Below are 19,562 nucleotides of genomic sequence, written 5' to 3'. Positions count from 1 at the left end.
TCCTTGACAACTTCAGTTTTTTCTCTGTATATAATATTACCTCCAGGTCCAGTTGGAAGATGTTTGGTTTTCTTTACTTTGAGTTGTAATCCATACTGCAGGCTGTAACTCTTCGTCAGTAAGTGCTTCACGTCCTCTTCACTTTTAGCAAGCAAAGTGGTGTCACCTGCATACTGAAGGTCATCAATGTCTTCCTCCAATCCGATGCAGCACTCTTCTCCATACACTCCAGCTTCTCTGAGGATTTGCTCAGCATACAGATTAAATAAATGTGGTGATATAATCCTGACACACACTTTTCCTGATTTTAAACCATGCAGCATTCCCTTGTTCTGTTTACACAAGTGCCTCATGAGCCATACATAGGTTCCACAGGAGCACAACAATGAGATGGTCTGGAATCCTATTCTTCTCTAGGCTGTCCACACTGCGCTATGTATGATCCATACAGTCTCATGCCTCAGCATAGTGACAGACATGAAGCTGGAGATCACATGATAGAACTTTGTAACCCCAATGACTGTTTCTTCACAAATACCTTTTTTTTTTTCACACCAACAGCCTTACATCATTTTTTGTTAAACTTGATTAGGAAGCAAAAAACCAAGGAATAAACCAGATTATTTGCCAATGGAAGTTCAAGTCATCAGATGGGGACAAAATTTGAGCCTGGAAAAATGCAGCCATGCGTGCCACCCTTCAGGGGGTTCCTTACAGCCCCAGCTTGGTTCTTCTCCAATGTCTTCTCTTGGAGTTGTACCTGATTTTATTACCGGTTTTCATTCTAATCCATTGGGGAATGGGCCGATTCTGCTTCTGATTCTTGGCCAGGAATCTCTTAATCCTGAAAGTCTTATGAGACGACACGGTGAAGTCCAAGCACCACCACACTCGGGGTGGCAGAGAAACGGAGAGGGAGGAGAGCTACCTTTTTTTTTAAGAACACAAAAGGAGACTATACAGATCGACTTCTCCAGATGGATTACACAGAAATCAAATTGACCACAATTGTGGGAAAAGACAATGAAGAAGCTTATTATCAGCAGTTGAAATCAGGGCAGAGGCTGACTGTGAAAGAGATCATCAATTGCTCATATGGAAGTTCAGGTTCAACTTGAAGAAAATAAAAACAAATCCATGTGTATCCCACTTGCGTTTTGAGAACATCTCAACAACAGAATTAAAGCATTAAACACTAATGACAGAAGACCTGATGAGTTGTGGTATGACATCAAGAATATCATACTTGAAGAATGCAAAGGTCATTAAAAAGAAAAGAAACTAAGAAAAGATGAAAGCGGATTTCAGAAGAGATCAGAATGTGTTCTTCATCATAGAGTAGCTAAAGCTAAGGAAGAATGATGACGTCAAAGAGTTAAAGGGTAGAGCGAGAAGACAGAGTAAAAGATTATAATGAAATGTGCACAGACCTAGAGTTAGAAACCAAAAATATGCTCAAAGAACATGCCCAATATATCTTAAACTGAAAGGACTCAAGAAAACATTCAAACCTTGACTTGCAATATTGAAAGATTTTATGGGCAAATACTGAATGATGAAGGAAGCATCAAACAAAGATGGAAGGAATATTACACAGAGCCACTGTACCAGAAAGGACTAGTCGCCATCCCATCATTTCAAGAGGTAGCCTAGGATCAAAAACCAATGGTCCTGAAAGAAGAAATCCAAGTTTCACTGAAAGCATCAGCCAAAAACAAGGTTTCAGGAATTGATGGAATACCAGCTGAAATGTTTCGGTAAGTTCATGAAGCTCTGGAACACTCAGCTATGCCAAGAAATTTGGCATAGAAATTTGTACCCATTCCAAAGGAAGATGGCCCAATAGAATGCACACATTATAGAATAATATTATTGATATCACATAAAAGTAAACTTTTTCTGAAGATCATCCAAAATCAGTTGTAGCAGTATGTTGACAGGGAGTTTCCAGAGATTCAAGCAGGATGTAAAAGAGGATGTGGAACAAGGATATAATTGCTGATGTCAGAGGGATATTGGCTGAAAACAGAGAATACCAGAAAGATGTTTACCTGTGTTTCATTCATTATGCTAAGCCATTAGACTGTGGAGATCATAAGAAACTATGCCCTGTTGAAGAAATGTAAACAGCGGAGTTTTGCTTTCTTTAGTCTTTGTATACTTCTTGTTAAAAGTTTACTTAGCCCTTGCCAAATCACCACCAGTCAAGTTGAGTTGGATCCCATCTTTGGTTTATTCCTTTCCTGATGATAATTATTATGGTTGGATCTTCCCATCCCATGTCTTTCCTAGTAGACTGTAGGGGTGACCCTAGAGTAGATGCTCTAGAGATCATAAAATGTCTTGTTAAGATCCTGCATCTCTACTCTTTAGCACAGTGCAAGGCACATGACAGATGGTCAAGAAATACTTGTTGAACAGATGATTATGTAATATTCACAGCAATAAAACTAATTTGCCATCTGGCTCACACCATATTGGATAATGAACCAAGAAGCTTTGAACAGACTGCAAGATAGCCAGGCTGCAGCCGCTTCCTTTTACGTCAAGCAGACTACTTTTTCTCCAAGCCTTGGCCTACTTGCAGGTGCAAAATGAAGAGATCCCATTAAGCAATTGAGCACCTACATAGAACTTATGGCATCTGTCCCAAACCCACTGCTATTATACTAGAATAGGTTCTTATTACATCTCTGCCCTGCACTGCCTTCTCACTAGTTTTTCTACTCCTCTTCAATCCATTTTCCACACTACTCTTCCTCAAGCAAGGGCCTATTCAAGTTATGTCCTATAGAAAAGGGTTTTCCTCATGCAAGGGCCTACTCAAGCTCTTTCCTACATACAAACCTCCAATACGTCTCTCTCTTTATGCCACAACCGACTACAGGAAAAGGTCCTCCCTCTGTAGCCCACTGTCATTCACTTCTAACAACTGCCGCCCCTTTTCATTGTGGATGCTCGTTCCTCTTCATCTCTGCTCGCCCCTGAGCGAGACAGATCGCTGTTATGCTCCATTGCTGTGTGAGTTGTGAGTCGGCTTCAACTCTTGGGGACCCTACATGTGCAGACTAGACCTATATCATAAGGTTTTCAAGGATGAAAACCCTTTGGAAGATCACTTCCAAGGTGCCTCTGGGTGGGTTTGAATTGCTGACTATTAGGCTAATGGTCAAGCAGGGAACTGTTTGTAGCAATCAGAAACTCCTCTAGACAGGTCCATAACTTCTTACCCCTGTACTTTTGCTAACATCACGCCCTGTCCTAGGAATAGGCCTTAAAAAAAAAAAAAAAGAAGCTTTTCTACCACCTACATAGGACAACAGGAGCTCTGGTAGCACTGTCAGGCAAACAATCACCTCCCGCCCCCCCCCCCCCCAGGCCAACTGCTTCACAGGAGCAGGATGAGACTATCAGGTCTCATGAAGATTTACACCCTGGGAAACCCTATACAAGGTCACCATGAGTCAGAATTGACTCCATAGCAGGGGAGTTTTTGGTTGAAGCAGGAAGGTTTAAACCATTGTTCCATTCTAACCACTTACTGTCATTTTACAAGTTATTTTAATTCTCTTAGCCTTTGGGGTTTTAGTGGCTGTAAATCTTTCCAGAAGCAGAAAGCCTCGTCTTTCTCTCACAGAGCAGCTGATGGCTTCGAACTGCTGACCTTGTAGTTAGCAGCCCACTATGCCACCAGGACTTGTTATTCACATTATTTATTTTGTTTGCTTTTCATTATTCACTTTATAAGCCCATCTTATGTGGCTGAAAGAGTGGTTTCACCAATCTCTTTTCTCAATGGATAGAGATTATGGAGCGTATCTGTGAGTGGACATTGACTTTGATTTTTGTGATGATGGTTGGAGTGGTTAGTAGTGGCAGTGGAGTACTACGTATCTGGTCCTTCTGATCTGTTTAGTGGAGGCTGTAAGGTCAAGCTATTAGTCGGAATGACTCAATGGCAGTCAGTTTGGTTTGGGGTTTGGGCTATGGATCTGTGATAATCTTTGGACTAATTACTTCCATAATCTTTGGACTAATTACTTCCTTAAATCTTTGGTTTTCTTCTTTGTTCCAAAGCCAATTTCCTAATAAAGTTTTTTGTGATCCCTCCCAGCAGGAAACAGCCTCTCCCTCCTTTAAATTCCTTAGAGACAATCTTTGCATTTCTTAAAACAGTTCTCTTTGTTTTCAATTTTGCATTTGGTTGTTTACATGCATATCTGATCTTTCTGCTGGCCTCTAGCACATCTCCCTTGACTGACATTTTTGTCTTCCTTAGCATTTAGAACTGTTTCTCACTTGTACTGCTGTTGGTAGGTGTTTTAGAGTTTGTTCTGAATCAGAGAGATCCTGTGTACAAAAGATGGAAACACTGGCAGGTCCTGTGCCGTCCTCATAATTATTGTTATGTTTGCGCTCATTGCTCTAAAATATTTATTGGTGAATGGTTGTTGGATGCTCGCAAGTCACAGTGGCCCTATGTACAATGGAAGAAACACTGCCTGTTCCTGTCCCATCCTCACAAATATTATGTTTGAATTCATTGTTTCGGCCACAGTGTCAATACATCACATTGAGGGCCTTCCTCTTTTTCGCCGCCCCTCAACTTTACCAAGCATGACATCTTTTTCCAGGGAGTGGCTCTCCTGATAACATGTCCAAAGTATCTGAGACAAGTCATGTTATCCTCACTTCCAAGGACCATTCTGGCTGTATTTCTTTTAAGATGGATTTGTTAGTTCTTCTAGAAATCCATGGTACTTTCAATATTCTTCACCAGGATCATAATTCAAATGCATTGCTTCTTCTTTGGTTGGCCTTACTCAATTCCAACTTTGACATGCCTTTGACAAGCCATTGAATATAGTTTGGATCAGGCTTAGGAACACTGGTGGTGTAGTGGGTTATGTATTAGGTTGCTAACTGTAAGGTTAGCAAAAAAAAAAATTCACCTGCTGTTCTGCAGGAGAAAGATAAGGCTTTCTACTCTTGAAAATATTTATACTCTAAAAAACCCACAGGGGCAGTTCTCCTCTGTCTGATAGGGTCACTATGAATTGGAATCCAGTCAATGGTAGTGAATTTGTTTTTTGGTTTTGGTTCAAGTGTATCTTCATCCTCAGAGTGATATCCTTGCTCTCCAATGTTTGAGAGAGGTTTATGCAGAAGATTTGTGTAATGCATTATGTTGTTTAATTTCGTAACTTGTGTTCCGGAGCATTAATTATTGATCAAAGCAAGATGAAATCCTTAACAACTTCAATCTTTTCTGTTCATCCTGTTATCTACTGATAGGCCCAGCTGTGAGGATTTTATTTTTCTTTGCTTTTTTTTTTTTGAACCACTGGTCTGCATATTTTTATTTGGAAATGTTTTAAAACAAAGAAATGAAATTTCCGCGACACTGCATATTGTGAGTTTATTATAAACGAGAGACCTGGAGATTATTCACATGATGCGAGAGTTCAGAACTTCAGTGGAACGGGCAGCTTCACTTGATGCCATTTCAACAGTGGTTTCCTGTAGTCCACATCCTTCCCGACAACGTCACCATCTGGAAGTAAGGCATCAGCCTCATCACCTAGAACTACTTTGGTGCCTCCAGATTCAGGGAGAAGAACTTTATCTCCAACTCTCACACTCACTGGTTCAATCTCTTCGGCCTTTCTTTTTGAGCAGGACCCAGCAACTACTGTTGCTTCCAGAATTTTTCCTTGAGATTTTTCTGGAAGTGTAACACCTCCTTTGGGTACAGTTTCAGCGGCACTCCTTTCCACCAAGACTTGGTCAAAGAGGGGAAGAAACTTTCGAAATGCCTGTCCTGCCATGACGCTTGGGTGGCTGCCGCAAGTACTCCTCTCGTGCTGCGCCGCTTCAAGGCTTTATTTTTCTTTACAATGAATGGCAAATTGTCCTTGATCTTCCTCCACAAATGCAAGTCCTCCTTGGGTCAGCTGGATATTGAGGTTGTCAATAAGCCTTCCTCCAGTCCTGAGCCCATGCTCTTCTTCATATAGTACAGCTTCTTGGATTATTTGCTCAGCATACAGATTGAGTAAGTATGACAGTATGGTGAAAGAATACAAACCTCAGCAAACCCTTCCTGATTTTTAAACCATCAGCATTTTCTTGTTCAGTTCAGACGGCTGCTCCCTGGTCCATGCACAGGTCCTGCGTGAGCACAGGGAAGTGTTCTCCTTGTTGTTAGGCTCCACACAGGTGAATGCATTTGCATGGTCCAAAACGTACAAGGAAACATCTTTCTGTTATTCTCTGCTTTGATCCAAGATACGTCTGACACTAGCAACGGTCTCCCCTCATTCCACATCCTCCTCTGAATCCAGCTTATGTGAACAGTACATAAGAAAAAGAAAAACTAAATATTAAAGAATTTAGTGTAATCTATGGAACAGTAGTAATAGTTCCCTCCTTTCTGTAGGATAAGAAGTCGTGGTGGCTCAGTAAATTAAACATTAAACTGCAACAGTTTAAACCCACCTGCCATTCTGAGGGAGAAAGATGAGGCAGTCTGCTCCCATGAAGATTGACAGTCTCTGAAAATCAAAGTAAATTTACTCTGTCCTATTGGGTCACTATGAGTCAGTCAACTTCATGGCAATACATTTTGTTTTTGCCCCTTCAAGATAGATAAGTACAAGGTAAATAAGTGGCCATCTAGCTCAGAAGCAACAAAGTCACATGAAAGAAGCATATCTGCCTGTGTGATCACAAAGTGTGGAAGGGATTAGGTATCAGGCATCAAAGAACAAAAAATCATTATCATTGTGGATGAGGGGGAGTGCGGAGTGGAGACCCAAAGCCCATTTGTAGGCAAATGGACATCCCCTTACAGAAGGGTCTAGGGGAGAAGATGAGCCAGTCAGGGTGCGATGTAGCAATGATGAAAAATACAACTTTCCTCTAGGTCCAAAATGTTTCCTTGCCACCGTACTATCATGATCCCAGTTCTACCTTACAAATCTGGCTAGACCAGAGGACGTACACTGGTACAGATAGGAACTGGAAACACAGGGAATCCAGGATACATGATCCCTTCAGAACCAGTGCAGAGTGGCGATACCAGGAGGGTAGAGGAAGGGTGGGTTAGAAAGGGGGAACCGATTACAGGGATCCACATATAACCTCCTCCCTAGGGGAAGGACAACAGAAAAGTGGGTGAAGGGAGACGTCGGACAGTGTAAGACATGACAAAATAATAATTTATAAATTATCAAGGATTTATGAGGGAGGGAGAATGGGGAGGGAGGGGAAAAATGAGGAGGTGATGCCAAATGGAGAGCAAATGTTTTGAGTATGATGAGGGCAACAAATATACAAATGTGTTTTATACAATTGATGTATGTATGGATTTTGATGAGTTATATGAGCCGCCAATAACATTATTTTAAATATATATGTATATATATATATATATATAAGTACAACAGAAAGCACAATACTACTAGATTAAAAAATAATTTCACAGGGATGTTCCTTAAACCATCTTCAAGTAGGTACTTGATACTCAGGCTGCAAACAGCTCTGGTAAATCTGCTAGTGTTCCTGAGGTCCCCAAGCATATAGTCCTTGTCTCACTCAAGTAAATTGTGCATTTAAAGAGAGGCTGGTTTTGGCTGACATGCATATATTATTCCCCCCTCTTTGCTGAGTCTTTGATGTACCTCAGAATCCCATAAAATAGATTTGGAGATCTGTGAATTAGATTTCCTCAGCAGAGCGGACATTTTCTTTCTTTCTTAATAAATCATCTTATTGGGAGTTCTTCCAGCTCTTATAACAATCCACACATCAAAAATAACAAAAAACAATCCATACATCAATTTTATCAAGCTCATTTTTACATATGTTGCCATCATTATTTTCAAAATATTTTCTTTCCATTTGAGTCCTTGGTATCAGCTCCTCTCTTTTCCCCTTCCTCCCCCACCCTCACACCCTCATGGATCCCTGATAAATTATAAATTATTATTATTTTCTTACACAACCTGCTTTCTCCCTTGACCCATGTTACTATTGTTCATGTGGAGGTCGTGTTATATGTTGATCATTGTAGTCAGTTTCCCATTTCTCCCCGCTCTCCCTACTCTTGTGGTATCGCTACTCCCATCACTATTCCTGAGGGGTTTATCTGTCCTAGATTCCATGTGTTTGAGCTCTGATCTGTACCAGTGTACATGCTCCAGCCTAGCCGGATTTGTAAGGTAGAACTAGGGTCATGATATTGGCGGGGGTGGGGGTTGGTGAGCATTAAAGAACTAGAGGAATGTTGTATGTTCCATCAGTGTTATGCTGCAGCCTGACTGTTTCATTCTTTCTTTGTGACCCTTCTTTGAGGGAATGTGTCCAACTGTCTACAGATGGGCTTTGGGTCTCCATTATTTGCATCGATATATTTGTTTGTTTTGGCTCTTCTGATTCCTGATACCTTATCCCGTTGAGATTTCATAATCACACCGGCTGGTGAGCTTCTTCCATGTGGGCTTTGTTGCATCCCTGATAGATGGCTGCTTGTTTAACTTCAAGCCTTTAAGACCCCAAATGCTATACCTTGTAATAGCTGGGCACAATCATCTTTCTTCACCACATTTCCTTATGCACCCATTTTTACTTAAGCGATCAATTGTGTTGGGAAGGTGAGCATCTCAGAACGGTAGGTGAACAGAACAAAGTGTTCTTGCATGGAGGGAGTACTTGAGTAGAGACCCAATGCAGCAGAGTGGACATTTTGACATAGTTTAAAAGAACATTTGGAAATTTTGTGTCTTCAAGGCCAATGCCTGGCTTGAATGTTGAATCATGCTTCTTTATTATTTTTTCTCTATTCTTTTTTAAAAAATCATTTTATTGGGGGCTTGTGCAACTCTTATCACAGTCCATACATACATTGTGTCAAGCACAGTTGTTGCCTTTATCATTCTCAAAACATTTGCTTTCCACTTGAGCCCTTGGTATTAGTTCTGCATCCCCCCCTCCCCGTCCCTTGTGTAATTTTTCACATCTCAGACTCAGCATATGAAACGTCTGCACTTTTCTTAAAGGTCTGTCTGTTACTTTTACAGACGAAGGAAGAGCAGTGTTCTCTTCCCACCGGAAGACTGAAATTCTATTGCTGATGTTAAGTACTGAACATGGGCATTCAGAAGTGGATTCCCTCTGCATAATTCCTCGAAGATACTCAGAATCTTGGCTGTTCTAAAAGCCAAAAGATCAAATGGACTACAGGGTCAATGAGCTGGCAGGAGAGGAATGGACTGAGTTCAGAAGAAATAGAATAATTAATGACCTTGGAGATTTCAGACAAATCAGATTGGCTATTGAAGGGAGGGATAAAAATAGCATGTATAAACACAGAACCAAAAACCACCAACTCAACTTTTTGTTTGAAAATCTGTTAGGTGTAGAGAGCTGCTCACAACCACAGCTAATAATGGTGGTAGATTTAGCAATCAAAACGTCTTTGCAAAAAACAAAAAAGAAAGAAAGAAAAATTTTAACTGCCTTACTATGGAGGTTACAAACCACAGCCTTGATGCATTGTTTTTTGTTTGTTTTGTTTTTAGTAAATTACTTTATGGGGGGCTCTTACAGCTCTTATAACAATCCATACATCAATTGTATCAAGCACATTTGTACATACATTACCTTGATGCACTATTGTTGTCTACACTTCCCTGCTGTTTTAGACAGCTTACATCTGCTGCTGGCAGATAAAATGCCGGCAAACAGCATGGGCTCCTTCCAGCGGAATTCAAGAAAAGTTTTAATTAGAAGGCTCTCATCTACCTTTCTTGCCTGGGTTGAACCCACAGTCTTTTCTGTATCACTTCTAACTTGTCTAGGTTGAAGTGTTGTTTGTTTTTTTGGGGGGGAGTAGCTCAGGTTATTTTTTTAAAGCCACTTACATAGTATAGTGCACTGGATTTTAAAACCACCACTAATAAAACTTTTGTGTGTGTGTGTGTGTGTTAAGAGAAATTAATGATCACACTATGCCAAAAAACAATGTGTACTTAGTAAATTTTTACCTATCAATGAAAGACCAAGAATGTGAGCTCAGAAAGTAAATTACTGTGCTTCTTTAGAGAAAGAGAAAAAGTTAGGAACAGGTTGGCGCGATTAAGTGTTCTAAGTCGCCTGGAAGGTTAGTTTCAGTTAGAATTTTAAAATTAATAGCGTTCAGAAAATGGAATTCAGCTAGGTGATAAGAAATGGGAAAAGGGATACAGAAGAAAGACACAGGTCAAGGTACTATTTCCGGGACGGTTCTTATTCAGTGAGTTTACCTATGAGGATAAAGGCAAGCCAATCATAGCCAAGGCCAGTGCTTACTAAATTGCATGTGCCACAGGATACCCCTTCTGCCAGATGTAAATACACTGTAGAAATGGAGAGTGGGGAGGAAACAGGTGTTCAGAAGTTCTGAAAAACATTGATTATTACAAGCACTCCTAGAAGGTCTGCAGTCAACAGTCATGCTCAACTTCGTTTCATTCAAATTTTTTCCAAATGCATTTGCCCATCCAAGGTTGTTTTTTTTTCTTTCAGAAAATACTTATGCCACGGTATAGTTTCAGAAATGCTTGTTTGGGGCTATTATACCGAACGGAATTCACTTCTTCAGAAACAAGAATGAGGCTGGTATAACCCACTGGGAAACCACAGTTCTACCATACAGAACTCTACTTCAAATAGAGACAGGTAAATTACTAAAGCTAGTCTAGAGCAGTGGTTCTTAACCTTCCCAATGCTGCGACCCTTTCATACAGTTCCTCATGTTGTGGTGATCCCCAACCATAAAATTATTTTTGTTGCTATATCACAACTGTCATTTTGGTTGAGAACCACTGGTCTACAGCCTAAACTCATTTGACTTTGTATCCGGTGGTGTTTGCTTGATAGGTAAATGAGAAAGTAAAATAAGGTCTTGGGTCAAAATCTGCCACTCACTACCAGATAACCTAGGGTTGTCTTTTGGAATGCAAACTCCCCAGGAGAAAACGCTAATACTTTAAGTTATACTAATCTGTAAATGATTGCAAGTCTCTAAAACTGAAGCCCACAACAATGTAAGGTATTTTGATAATTACTACTTTTAGTCTGAATAAAAGGTGAGGGTTTCCCTGAAACGATCACTGAAGACAAATGGGTGCATAAGCAAATGCAGTGAAGAAAGCTGATGATGCCTGGCTATCAAAAGATATAGTCTGGGGTCTTAAAGGCTTGAAAGATAAACAATCAGTCACCTGGCTCAGAAGCAACAAAGCCCATATGAAAGAAGCACACCAGCCTGTGTGATCATGAGGTGTCGATGTGATCAGGTATCAGGCATCAAAGACCCAAAACAAAAAATCATATCAATGTGAATGAGGGGGACAGCAGATTGGAGACCCAAAGCCCATCTATAGACAATTGGGCATCCTCTTACAGAAGGGTCACAAGGAAGAGACGAGCCAGTCAGGGGAACAGTATAGCACCAACAAAACACAAATCTTTTCTCTAGTTCTTTAATGCTTCCTCCCCACGCACTGTCATGACCCCAATTCTACCTTACAAATCCGGCTAGATCACACCATGTACACTGGTACAGATAAGCGCCTCGCAACACAGGGAGTCCAGGACAAAGATAAAACACTCAGGGCCAGTAATGAGAGTAGCACTACCAGGAGGGTAAGGGGAAGGTCAGGGGAGAAAGGTGGACCCAATCACAATGATCGATATATCACACACTCCCCCAGGAGGATGGACAACAGAAAAGTGGGTGAAGAGAGATAGTGGTCGGTTTAAGATATGAAAAAAATAATTTATAAATTATCAAGGGATCATAAGAGCGGAGAGGTAGGAAATGAGCTCATACCAAGGGCTCGAGTAGAAAGAAAATGTTTTGAAAATTATGATGGCAACATGTACAAATGAGCTTGACACAACAGATGTATGTATAGATAATAAGAGCTATAAGAGCCCCCAATAAAGTGATTTTAAAAAATAAAGAATTGGGTGCAGACTTCCATATGAAAAAAGTGAGAGAAGAGAGTGGGAAAGAAGACATTGCAGGAAGGTGGATAGAGGGACAATTATGCCTACAAAGGGATGAGAGGCAAAGAATCTACAGCCTTGTCTATGTATAAACTAGGTGCAGAAAAACAGGCTGGCGGTCATCATTCACATCAAATTGCATGCACTGTAGCCTACACACAAAGTAATCAGAAAGCTGAGGAGGCAACTCACTAGAAAGGAAAGACAGGAAGCTAGAGTAGAGAAGCACCACTGGCTAGTTGAATCTATGAGGAAAAGACAGAAGGGCTAAGATGGATAGGACAAAGTTTTTAAAAAAGCAAATTAATAGCAAAATTAATAGAAGGAAAGTCCTGGAAAGCATAAAACATCATGAGAAAAATTAAGCGTATGCACATTTTCCTGAAAAACAGTCATGAATGACCTACTGTCTAATAACTGTTCAAAGAATAGGAAATTTATACTATTAGGTAAGGCTCCTCATGCTTCCAGGACGGACTTTCCACCCTGGTGGCAGAGTGGGTTGTGAGTTTGGTTGCCAAACACAAGCAGTTCAAACCCACCAGCGACTCTGCAGGAGAAAGACAAAGCTTTCGAATCCTGTAGATTTTAGTTTTGGAAACCCATAGGGGCAGTTTGATTCTGTTCTATAGGTCTACTAGAAATCAGAATCCACTCAGTGGTGGTTGAGTTTGGTTTAGATGGGTTTGAGCTTACAGCCGCTGCAGTTTGGGGGATTTGATATTCAAATAAAGTCATTCAGCTCCCTCTGCTGTTCAAAAGTTTATTTTAGTTATGTCAACTCAATTTTTAGTTATCAAAGTAAATAGAAATACATAATATATACATGTGTACCACACATGGCACAATCCATGCAATCAGAGTTCAAACCCACGCCTATCATGAGGTCTGAGGCCTGGACCCTATGCTGTGGAATGAGCATTAACAATCCTACCATCCCTACCAACAAATCCCAATGGTAATCAAAATACTAAAAGAAGCAACGTTTTAGTAAGGAATGAGGACTCTATGACAGGAGATTTTAATCAAGAAATATATGTGCTCTGTCCATTCATCAAAAATCAAAGCATCATTAAGTGTTTTCTGTTTTTGCTTGTCTTTTTCTCTCCCTAGCATCTCCTTATTAAAAGACTATCCTTAGATGAAGGGGTTTCAGAAAGTTCATGGAAAAATGGAATGAAAAGATAACAGATTTTTTCCAACAAGCTTTCTGAAGCCCCTTCATACGTCTAAATAAAAATTTGTTAATACCTTACGAACTCCAGGACATTCTAAGGAGAAGCAGATATACAAGTCAGTTATGGTGACACAATTTTATGGTGCTATATAAAAGATCTGTCCAAGATTAAGTATTCTTACTCACTTGTTCTTTAAATTGCTTCTGGGACAAGCAGTCAGTCAGGTCCACACAGCCAAGAAGACAACCTGATGGATAGTCACTGGGAAACTCCAAATCTGAATCAAGGATAGCAAAAGTATTGGATAAATCTCCTTCTTTGTGACCCTGGAATTCAGAAGTCTGTTTCCAATCCTGAAGAAATCACCTTTTCCATGATCTATTTGTAGATATGAGGAACTATGAGTTTTATTCAGCACAACTGTTTGTATTCAAGGGAAAAATCCAGTGAGTGGCTTCATTAGTCTACTATCTACATGCTGAGCTAGGAACGTTTCCTTTGAAAACCTACTGCCCTCACATCATTCGAGTTCAAGGACCCTGCAACTTCATTATGAACAAACAATTCTACTGTGCTGAACTGGCTAAAACCAGTTGTTGTTGTTGTTGTTTTTTGGGGGGGGGGGCGGTCAGAGGTTTCAGGGAAAAAAAAGATAGCAACAGGTGCTAAGAAAACAGAATTTTCTTCTGTGGTGTTAAAAAACCCTAAAAATATCAGAATAGAAACTTAAAATAAACGTTTACCTGTTCACATCTGATTCCAGAGGCCAATTTGGATCACTTTATATAAAAAATTCTAGTTTACAGGGCAGGTTTGGAGAAATGGGGAGCTAATGAGTTCATTATTATTGAGATGCATTATGATTAAGAATGAAGAAAATGCCCATAAAATTATTAGTAAAAAAAAAAAGATAATTAAAAAAGGAGAACCCGTTCTGATTGATTGTGGTGATGGTTGCACAATTCTACACAATATGTTTAAATACTGAATTGTATGCTATGTTAATTATGTCAATAAAACTGTCAAAATAAAAAAATAGAGATAATCAGGCAAAAAATAGAATTTTATGGTAGTTTTTCCCAATCTAGATATACCAGAGTTTAATTATTTCATCTTCATTTAAAAAAATAGGAGAAAAACATCTTAGAGAACTATTAATTTCTGGTGTTGAAAATTATATATATATATTAAAGTACTTTATTGGGGGCTCTTACAGCTTTTATAACATTCCATACATCAAGCATATTTATACATATGTTGTCATATGTATCAAGCATACATATGACATATTTGTACATATGTTGTCATCATCATTTTCTAAACATTTACTTTCTATTTGTGGTCTTGGTATCAGCTCCACGTTTTTAACTCCCTCACCCCCCAAAATGATATTTTCATTTGTATTGTTCAGCCTGATTCAGTCGTGGCCAATTAACAGATCCAAAAATTTTAAATGTGGGTAAAACAAACACAAACCAGAATTGGAAATATTATAGGTAAAATCCCTGATAGAAACTTATCTCATTCCTTATACACAAAAGCAGTATTGCATAGCAACCAAATCTCGACCAGTTTCAGTAAAAAACAGGGTGGCCGGCTCAAAGACGGCAGCCAACCACATGTGTCCAGTGAGTGTCCCTCTCCAGTCTTGGCACCATTTCAGCATGGCACCTAAGGCTCCTGAAGGGCTCACTACGCTTCTTCGAGTCCCCAAGTCCAGGGCCTTCGTCTGTGTTTTTTCCCATCAAGTTAGCATTCAGCTCACCCAAATTTCCCAGATTTTAAAAATGTGAGTCTGTTCCAGTTTTGCTTTGTCAGCCATGACTGAACAGGTTCAAAATGGTCTGAAGCCCTCCTATGAATGGCTATTTATGATCTTGCCACAAAACAAGTACTAAATACAAAGTTTAAAATTCTACTGAATCCAAGAAACGGCACCGGAAGAAGGAAGTAAAAAAAAAAATGCAGGCCAGTGACTTCTCTTCAGGAAGTCGGAGTGTGTTTACCTTTCCCATGAAGAAGACGGTATGTAGCCTGGAGTTCTGAGATTTCTTGAGGGGAGGGCTTTTGGGCTGTGGCTGCTATCCAAAGTCGTCCTCTGTGAGGGGTATACCAGGTTCTGCCCTCCACCCTTAACCACAAAGTAAGTAGCAAGGGTCAAAATGATAGTTTTTAGGAAAATCACATAACATACAGCAAGACTTATAGAAAATTATCTAGTGCATAGAGGCAATAATTGATGCAATGGTTTATCGAGAACATGGGGTGGGTTGAGGGTGGGGAAGGTGAGGGGTTTGGGGGAGCTAACAATGAGCGTGGGAAAGGGGGTAGGAACATTAAAAATGATTGTGATGATCTATATACAACTCTTTTTAAAGGTGATTTAGTGCTGCTTTGGCCACCTCCCTTGTGGAGCCAGGCTCCGGGCCTAAGGCCGAGTGGCTGAGCGCCCGGCTATCCAAAGATAGAGCATCTGGGGTCTTAAAGGCTTGAAGGTGAACAAGCGGCCTTCTAGCTCAAAAGCACCCACAAAGCCCACATGCAAGAAGCACACCAGCCTGTATGATCACGAGGTGTTGAAGGGATGAGGTATCAGGCATCAAAGAAGAAAAAATCATATCATTGTGAAAGAGGGGGAGTGCAGAATGGAGACCCAAAGCCCATCTGTAGGCAACTGGACAGTCTGGACAGTCTCTAGGGTGCCGTAAAACACTGATGAAACATACAAATCCGGCTAAACCAGATGTGTGCACTGGTACAGATAAGAGCTGGAAACACAGGAAATCCAGGACAGATAAACCCCTCAGAACCAATAACGAGAGTAGTGAGTAGTGATACCAGGAGGGTAAGGGAAAGGTGGAGGGAGAGAGGGGAACGGAGCACAATGATCTACATATAACCCTCTTCCTGGGGGACGGAAAACAGAAAAGCAGGTGAAGGGAGACATTGGTGAGTGTAAGGCATGAAAAAAAATTTTTTTAATTGCCAAAGGTTGGTGAGGGAGGGAGCGTAGGAGAGGGAGGGTAAAAAAGTAAGGAGCTGATACCAAGGGTTCAGGCAGAAAGAGAAGTTTGAGAATGATGATGGCAACAAATGTACAAATGTACCTGACACAATGGCTGGATGGGAGGATTGTGATAAGAGTTGTAGGAACCCCCAGTAAAATGATTTAAAATTAAAATAAAGAAAGAAAGAAATTACTACCATGTCAGTAACATCACCATATTGCTTAGAGTCCTATATACTTCAGGGTAGAATAAATCATCAATAGATTGGGAAAAATAATTCCAGTCAGTTTCTATTATCACTAAAATGTCCAACTGCAAAGATTCCTTTCTGTTCTTACCTTTTAATCCCTCTAACGAGTAGAGATGCCCAGGGCTGATGCATAGAGAGGCACCAGCCACCATCAAAGCCTTCCTGAAACTCCTGGTCCTGGATCCGCATCTGGTGATGATGGGAATTGAACTCTAGCTCTGCTCTGGCCAAATGGAAAGGCTTCTTCTGTGAGACAGCACCTGTTTGGTCCACCCACTACAGAGAACAAATCGAAACAAAGATTCAGTTTCATCCGATGATAAGAAGAACCTGTAGGTTTACATGAATGAGGTAGGTGGAGGATAACAATGAAACAATTATTCTTAGAGAATTTTCTTCCTTTTTAAAAAAATCATTTTATTGGGGGCTCATACAACTCTTTTCACAATCCATACATACATCCATTGCACGTCACACATTTGTACATTTGTTTCCCTCATCATTCTCAAAACATTTGCTTTCTACTTGAGCCCCTGGTATCAGCCCTTCATTTTTTCCTCTCCCTCCCAGCTCCCCTCTCCCTCATGTACCCTTGATAATTTAAAATGTATTTTTTCATATCTTATACTGTCCGATGTAGATCCTTATAATCAGCTCCCCCTTTCTACCCCACCTTCCCTTCACGCTCCCGGTATCACCACTTTCACCAATAGTCCTGAAGGGAACATCTGTCCTAGATTTCCTGTGTTTCTGGTTTCTATCTGTACCAGTGTCCATCCTCTGGTCTAGCTGGATTTGTAAGGTAGAATTGGGATCATGATATTGGCGGGGGGAGGGTAGGAAGCATTTAAGAACCAGAGGAAAGTTGTATGTTTCATCGTTGCTATACTGCACCCTGGCTGGCTCAACTCCTTCCCCTGATCTTTCTGTAAGGGTATGTCCAGTTGGCTACAGATGATGGGCTTGGGTCTCCACTCTGCACACCCCCTCTTTTATAATGATATGATATTTTGTTCATTTATGCCTGATGCCTGATCCCTTCAATACCTCATGATCATACAGGCTTGCTGTGCTTCTTCCATGTGGGCTTTGTTGCTTCTGAGCTAAATGACCGCTTGTTTACCTTCAAGCCTTCAAGACCCTAGATGCTATATCTTTTGATAGCCAGGCACCATCAGCTTTCTTCGCCACATTTGCTTATGCACACTTTTGTCTTCAACAATCGTGCCAGGAAGGTGAGCATCGTGGAGTGCCAATTTAATAGAACAAAGTGTTCCTGCATTGAGAGAGTACTTAAGTGGAGGCTCAATGTCCATCTGCTACCTTACTACTAAAACCTATAAATATATGCACATAGATCTATTTCTCCATCCTGACATATAAAAATATTTATATGTGTACATGCCTTTATTTAGACCTCTATAAATTCCCTTTGCCTCCTAGTTCTTTCCGCTATTTCCTTTTACTTTTGGAGAACTTTCCTAGAAAATATTTATCCCACCTTTATTTGAAACAAGACGAAAAAGAGTAGAGCATAAATTCAGTAGGACCCCAGCTCTGAGAAGAAGGCCCATCTTAAACGATAATAGAGAACACTGAAATCTCTACACAGAGCTTTCCAATTCTAGCTACACCACACTTACGAGACCACAGGCTCTAATTATTCCTACTTTATGCTTCTTAATGATCCATATTGGACCCTTTAAACTATCCCACCATGGTTTTATCAGCCAGATGAAGGTTCAACCTGTTGGTCCACATATTCTTCATGTGTTCAGGAGTGGGCACACACACTGGGACCATAATAAAGCTAAAGAGAGAGTTACTACTGTCACAGGCAGCAGTTCTGACTACTAGACGCATGAAGTACTCTCTTAACCTGATATTAGCTGCTCTTGCCCTGAAAGAGAAAATTAGCATAACTGAAGCAAGGCTTATGCAAAGGGATAGAAAATGATAGGGTAAGGGTTATTATGGAAGTTGTTCATTCAAAGAATGAAAAAGTTTAATGTTTCTTCCAGAGAAGGAAGATAAAGTACTCCCCTCCCCCACAAAAAAAACAAACAAACCAAAACAAAAACAAATGAAGAAAGAAAAGGCTCTGTTAGGATGTTGAGGTGTATGACTAGTTGTCTTAATTTTCTCATGCTTGTATCTAATAACTTACAGGGGGAAACACTATAATAGCAGGCTTCTATTTCTTAACTGTAAAATAACGAGGTAGACTAGATGAATCTCAAACTTTCTGTAACAGGACAGGTCTGAGGGGTCAGTCCAATCACAACTATGTGGACACCTGCCCCTCCCCCCAGAAGAATTTATTTCAGAGGACAGCACTGAAGCTGCAGCTCCAGGACAGGGACATGTCTGATCAGAGCACACAGGAGCAAATGAAGGGGGAAGAAGAGAGAGTGGAGCACTGAGCCTTCGCACACCAAGTCTTCAGGACGATATTCCCACTCGGAGCACCCAATCCACACAGAAGACTATGTGGCCGGCCCCACTATGAGACACGACATCCCTCATGGACTCATAGCCCTACAGGAGACAACATTGGAGACACAGTGTGGCAATCCCGCCTGATCTGATCCCACCACACCAAGGCAAAACATTAACAGTGTAGAACAGCACAGCAAGAACAGAGCAATAAATTCCCCAGGGAATACCAAAAATAGATTTTGGGGCCAAGCTTGGCACCCCAACAGACTCAGCTGGAAAACACTCTAAAAGGCCAACAAACAGTCCTTGAACTATCTACAAGCTTTTCTTTCTTGTTGTTTTTTTTTGTCATTGGATTTTTGATGTTTTGTTGTATATTGTTGCTTGGTTTTGCTCTGTCTTGGTTTTATGCGTGTTATTATTTTCGCAGGTCTATCTAAATAAGATAGGCTGGATGAGCAATCTGGAGGAGAAAACAATGAGACTGACAATTCTGGGGGGACATGAGAGAGTGGGAGGTGGGGTGAAAGGTAGTGGTATTAACAAACCCAGAGACAAAGGAGCAACAAGTCACCCAAATCGGTGGTGAGGAGGGTGAAGGAGGCATGGTAGGGCGTGATCAAGAGTAATGTA

General features: G+C 40.6%; 1 protein-coding gene and 1 pseudogene across 2 annotated transcripts in view; both read right to left on the bottom strand.

Annotated features, from left to right (window-relative positions):
- The window catches only part of TRIP4 (thyroid hormone receptor interactor 4), a 77,207-nt gene that overhangs the window by 20,939 nt on the left and 36,706 nt on the right, over nucleotides 1-19,562 (bottom strand). For both annotated transcript variants that reach the window (XM_075530864.1, XM_075530865.1), the window contains exons 9-11: nucleotides 16,579-16,766; nucleotides 15,239-15,363; nucleotides 13,418-13,509 (exon numbers count right to left, since the gene is read on the bottom strand). In XM_075530864.1, coding sequence (XP_075386979.1) covers nucleotides 13,418-13,509; nucleotides 15,239-15,363; nucleotides 16,579-16,766 — 405 coding nt within the window. The remainder of the gene's footprint in view (nucleotides 1-13,417; nucleotides 13,510-15,238; nucleotides 15,364-16,578; nucleotides 16,767-19,562) is intronic.
- Nucleotides 5,466-5,828, bottom strand: LOC142426118 (10 kDa heat shock protein, mitochondrial pseudogene; annotated as a pseudogene).

Source organism: Tenrec ecaudatus, chromosome 14, assembly GCF_050624435.1.
Source record: "Tenrec ecaudatus isolate mTenEca1 chromosome 14, mTenEca1.hap1, whole genome shotgun sequence".
NCBI lineage: Eukaryota > Metazoa > Chordata > Mammalia > Afrosoricida > Tenrecidae > Tenrec > Tenrec ecaudatus.
Note: the sequence above shows the minus strand (reverse complement) of the source record. Positions and strands in the feature narration are given on the sequence as shown.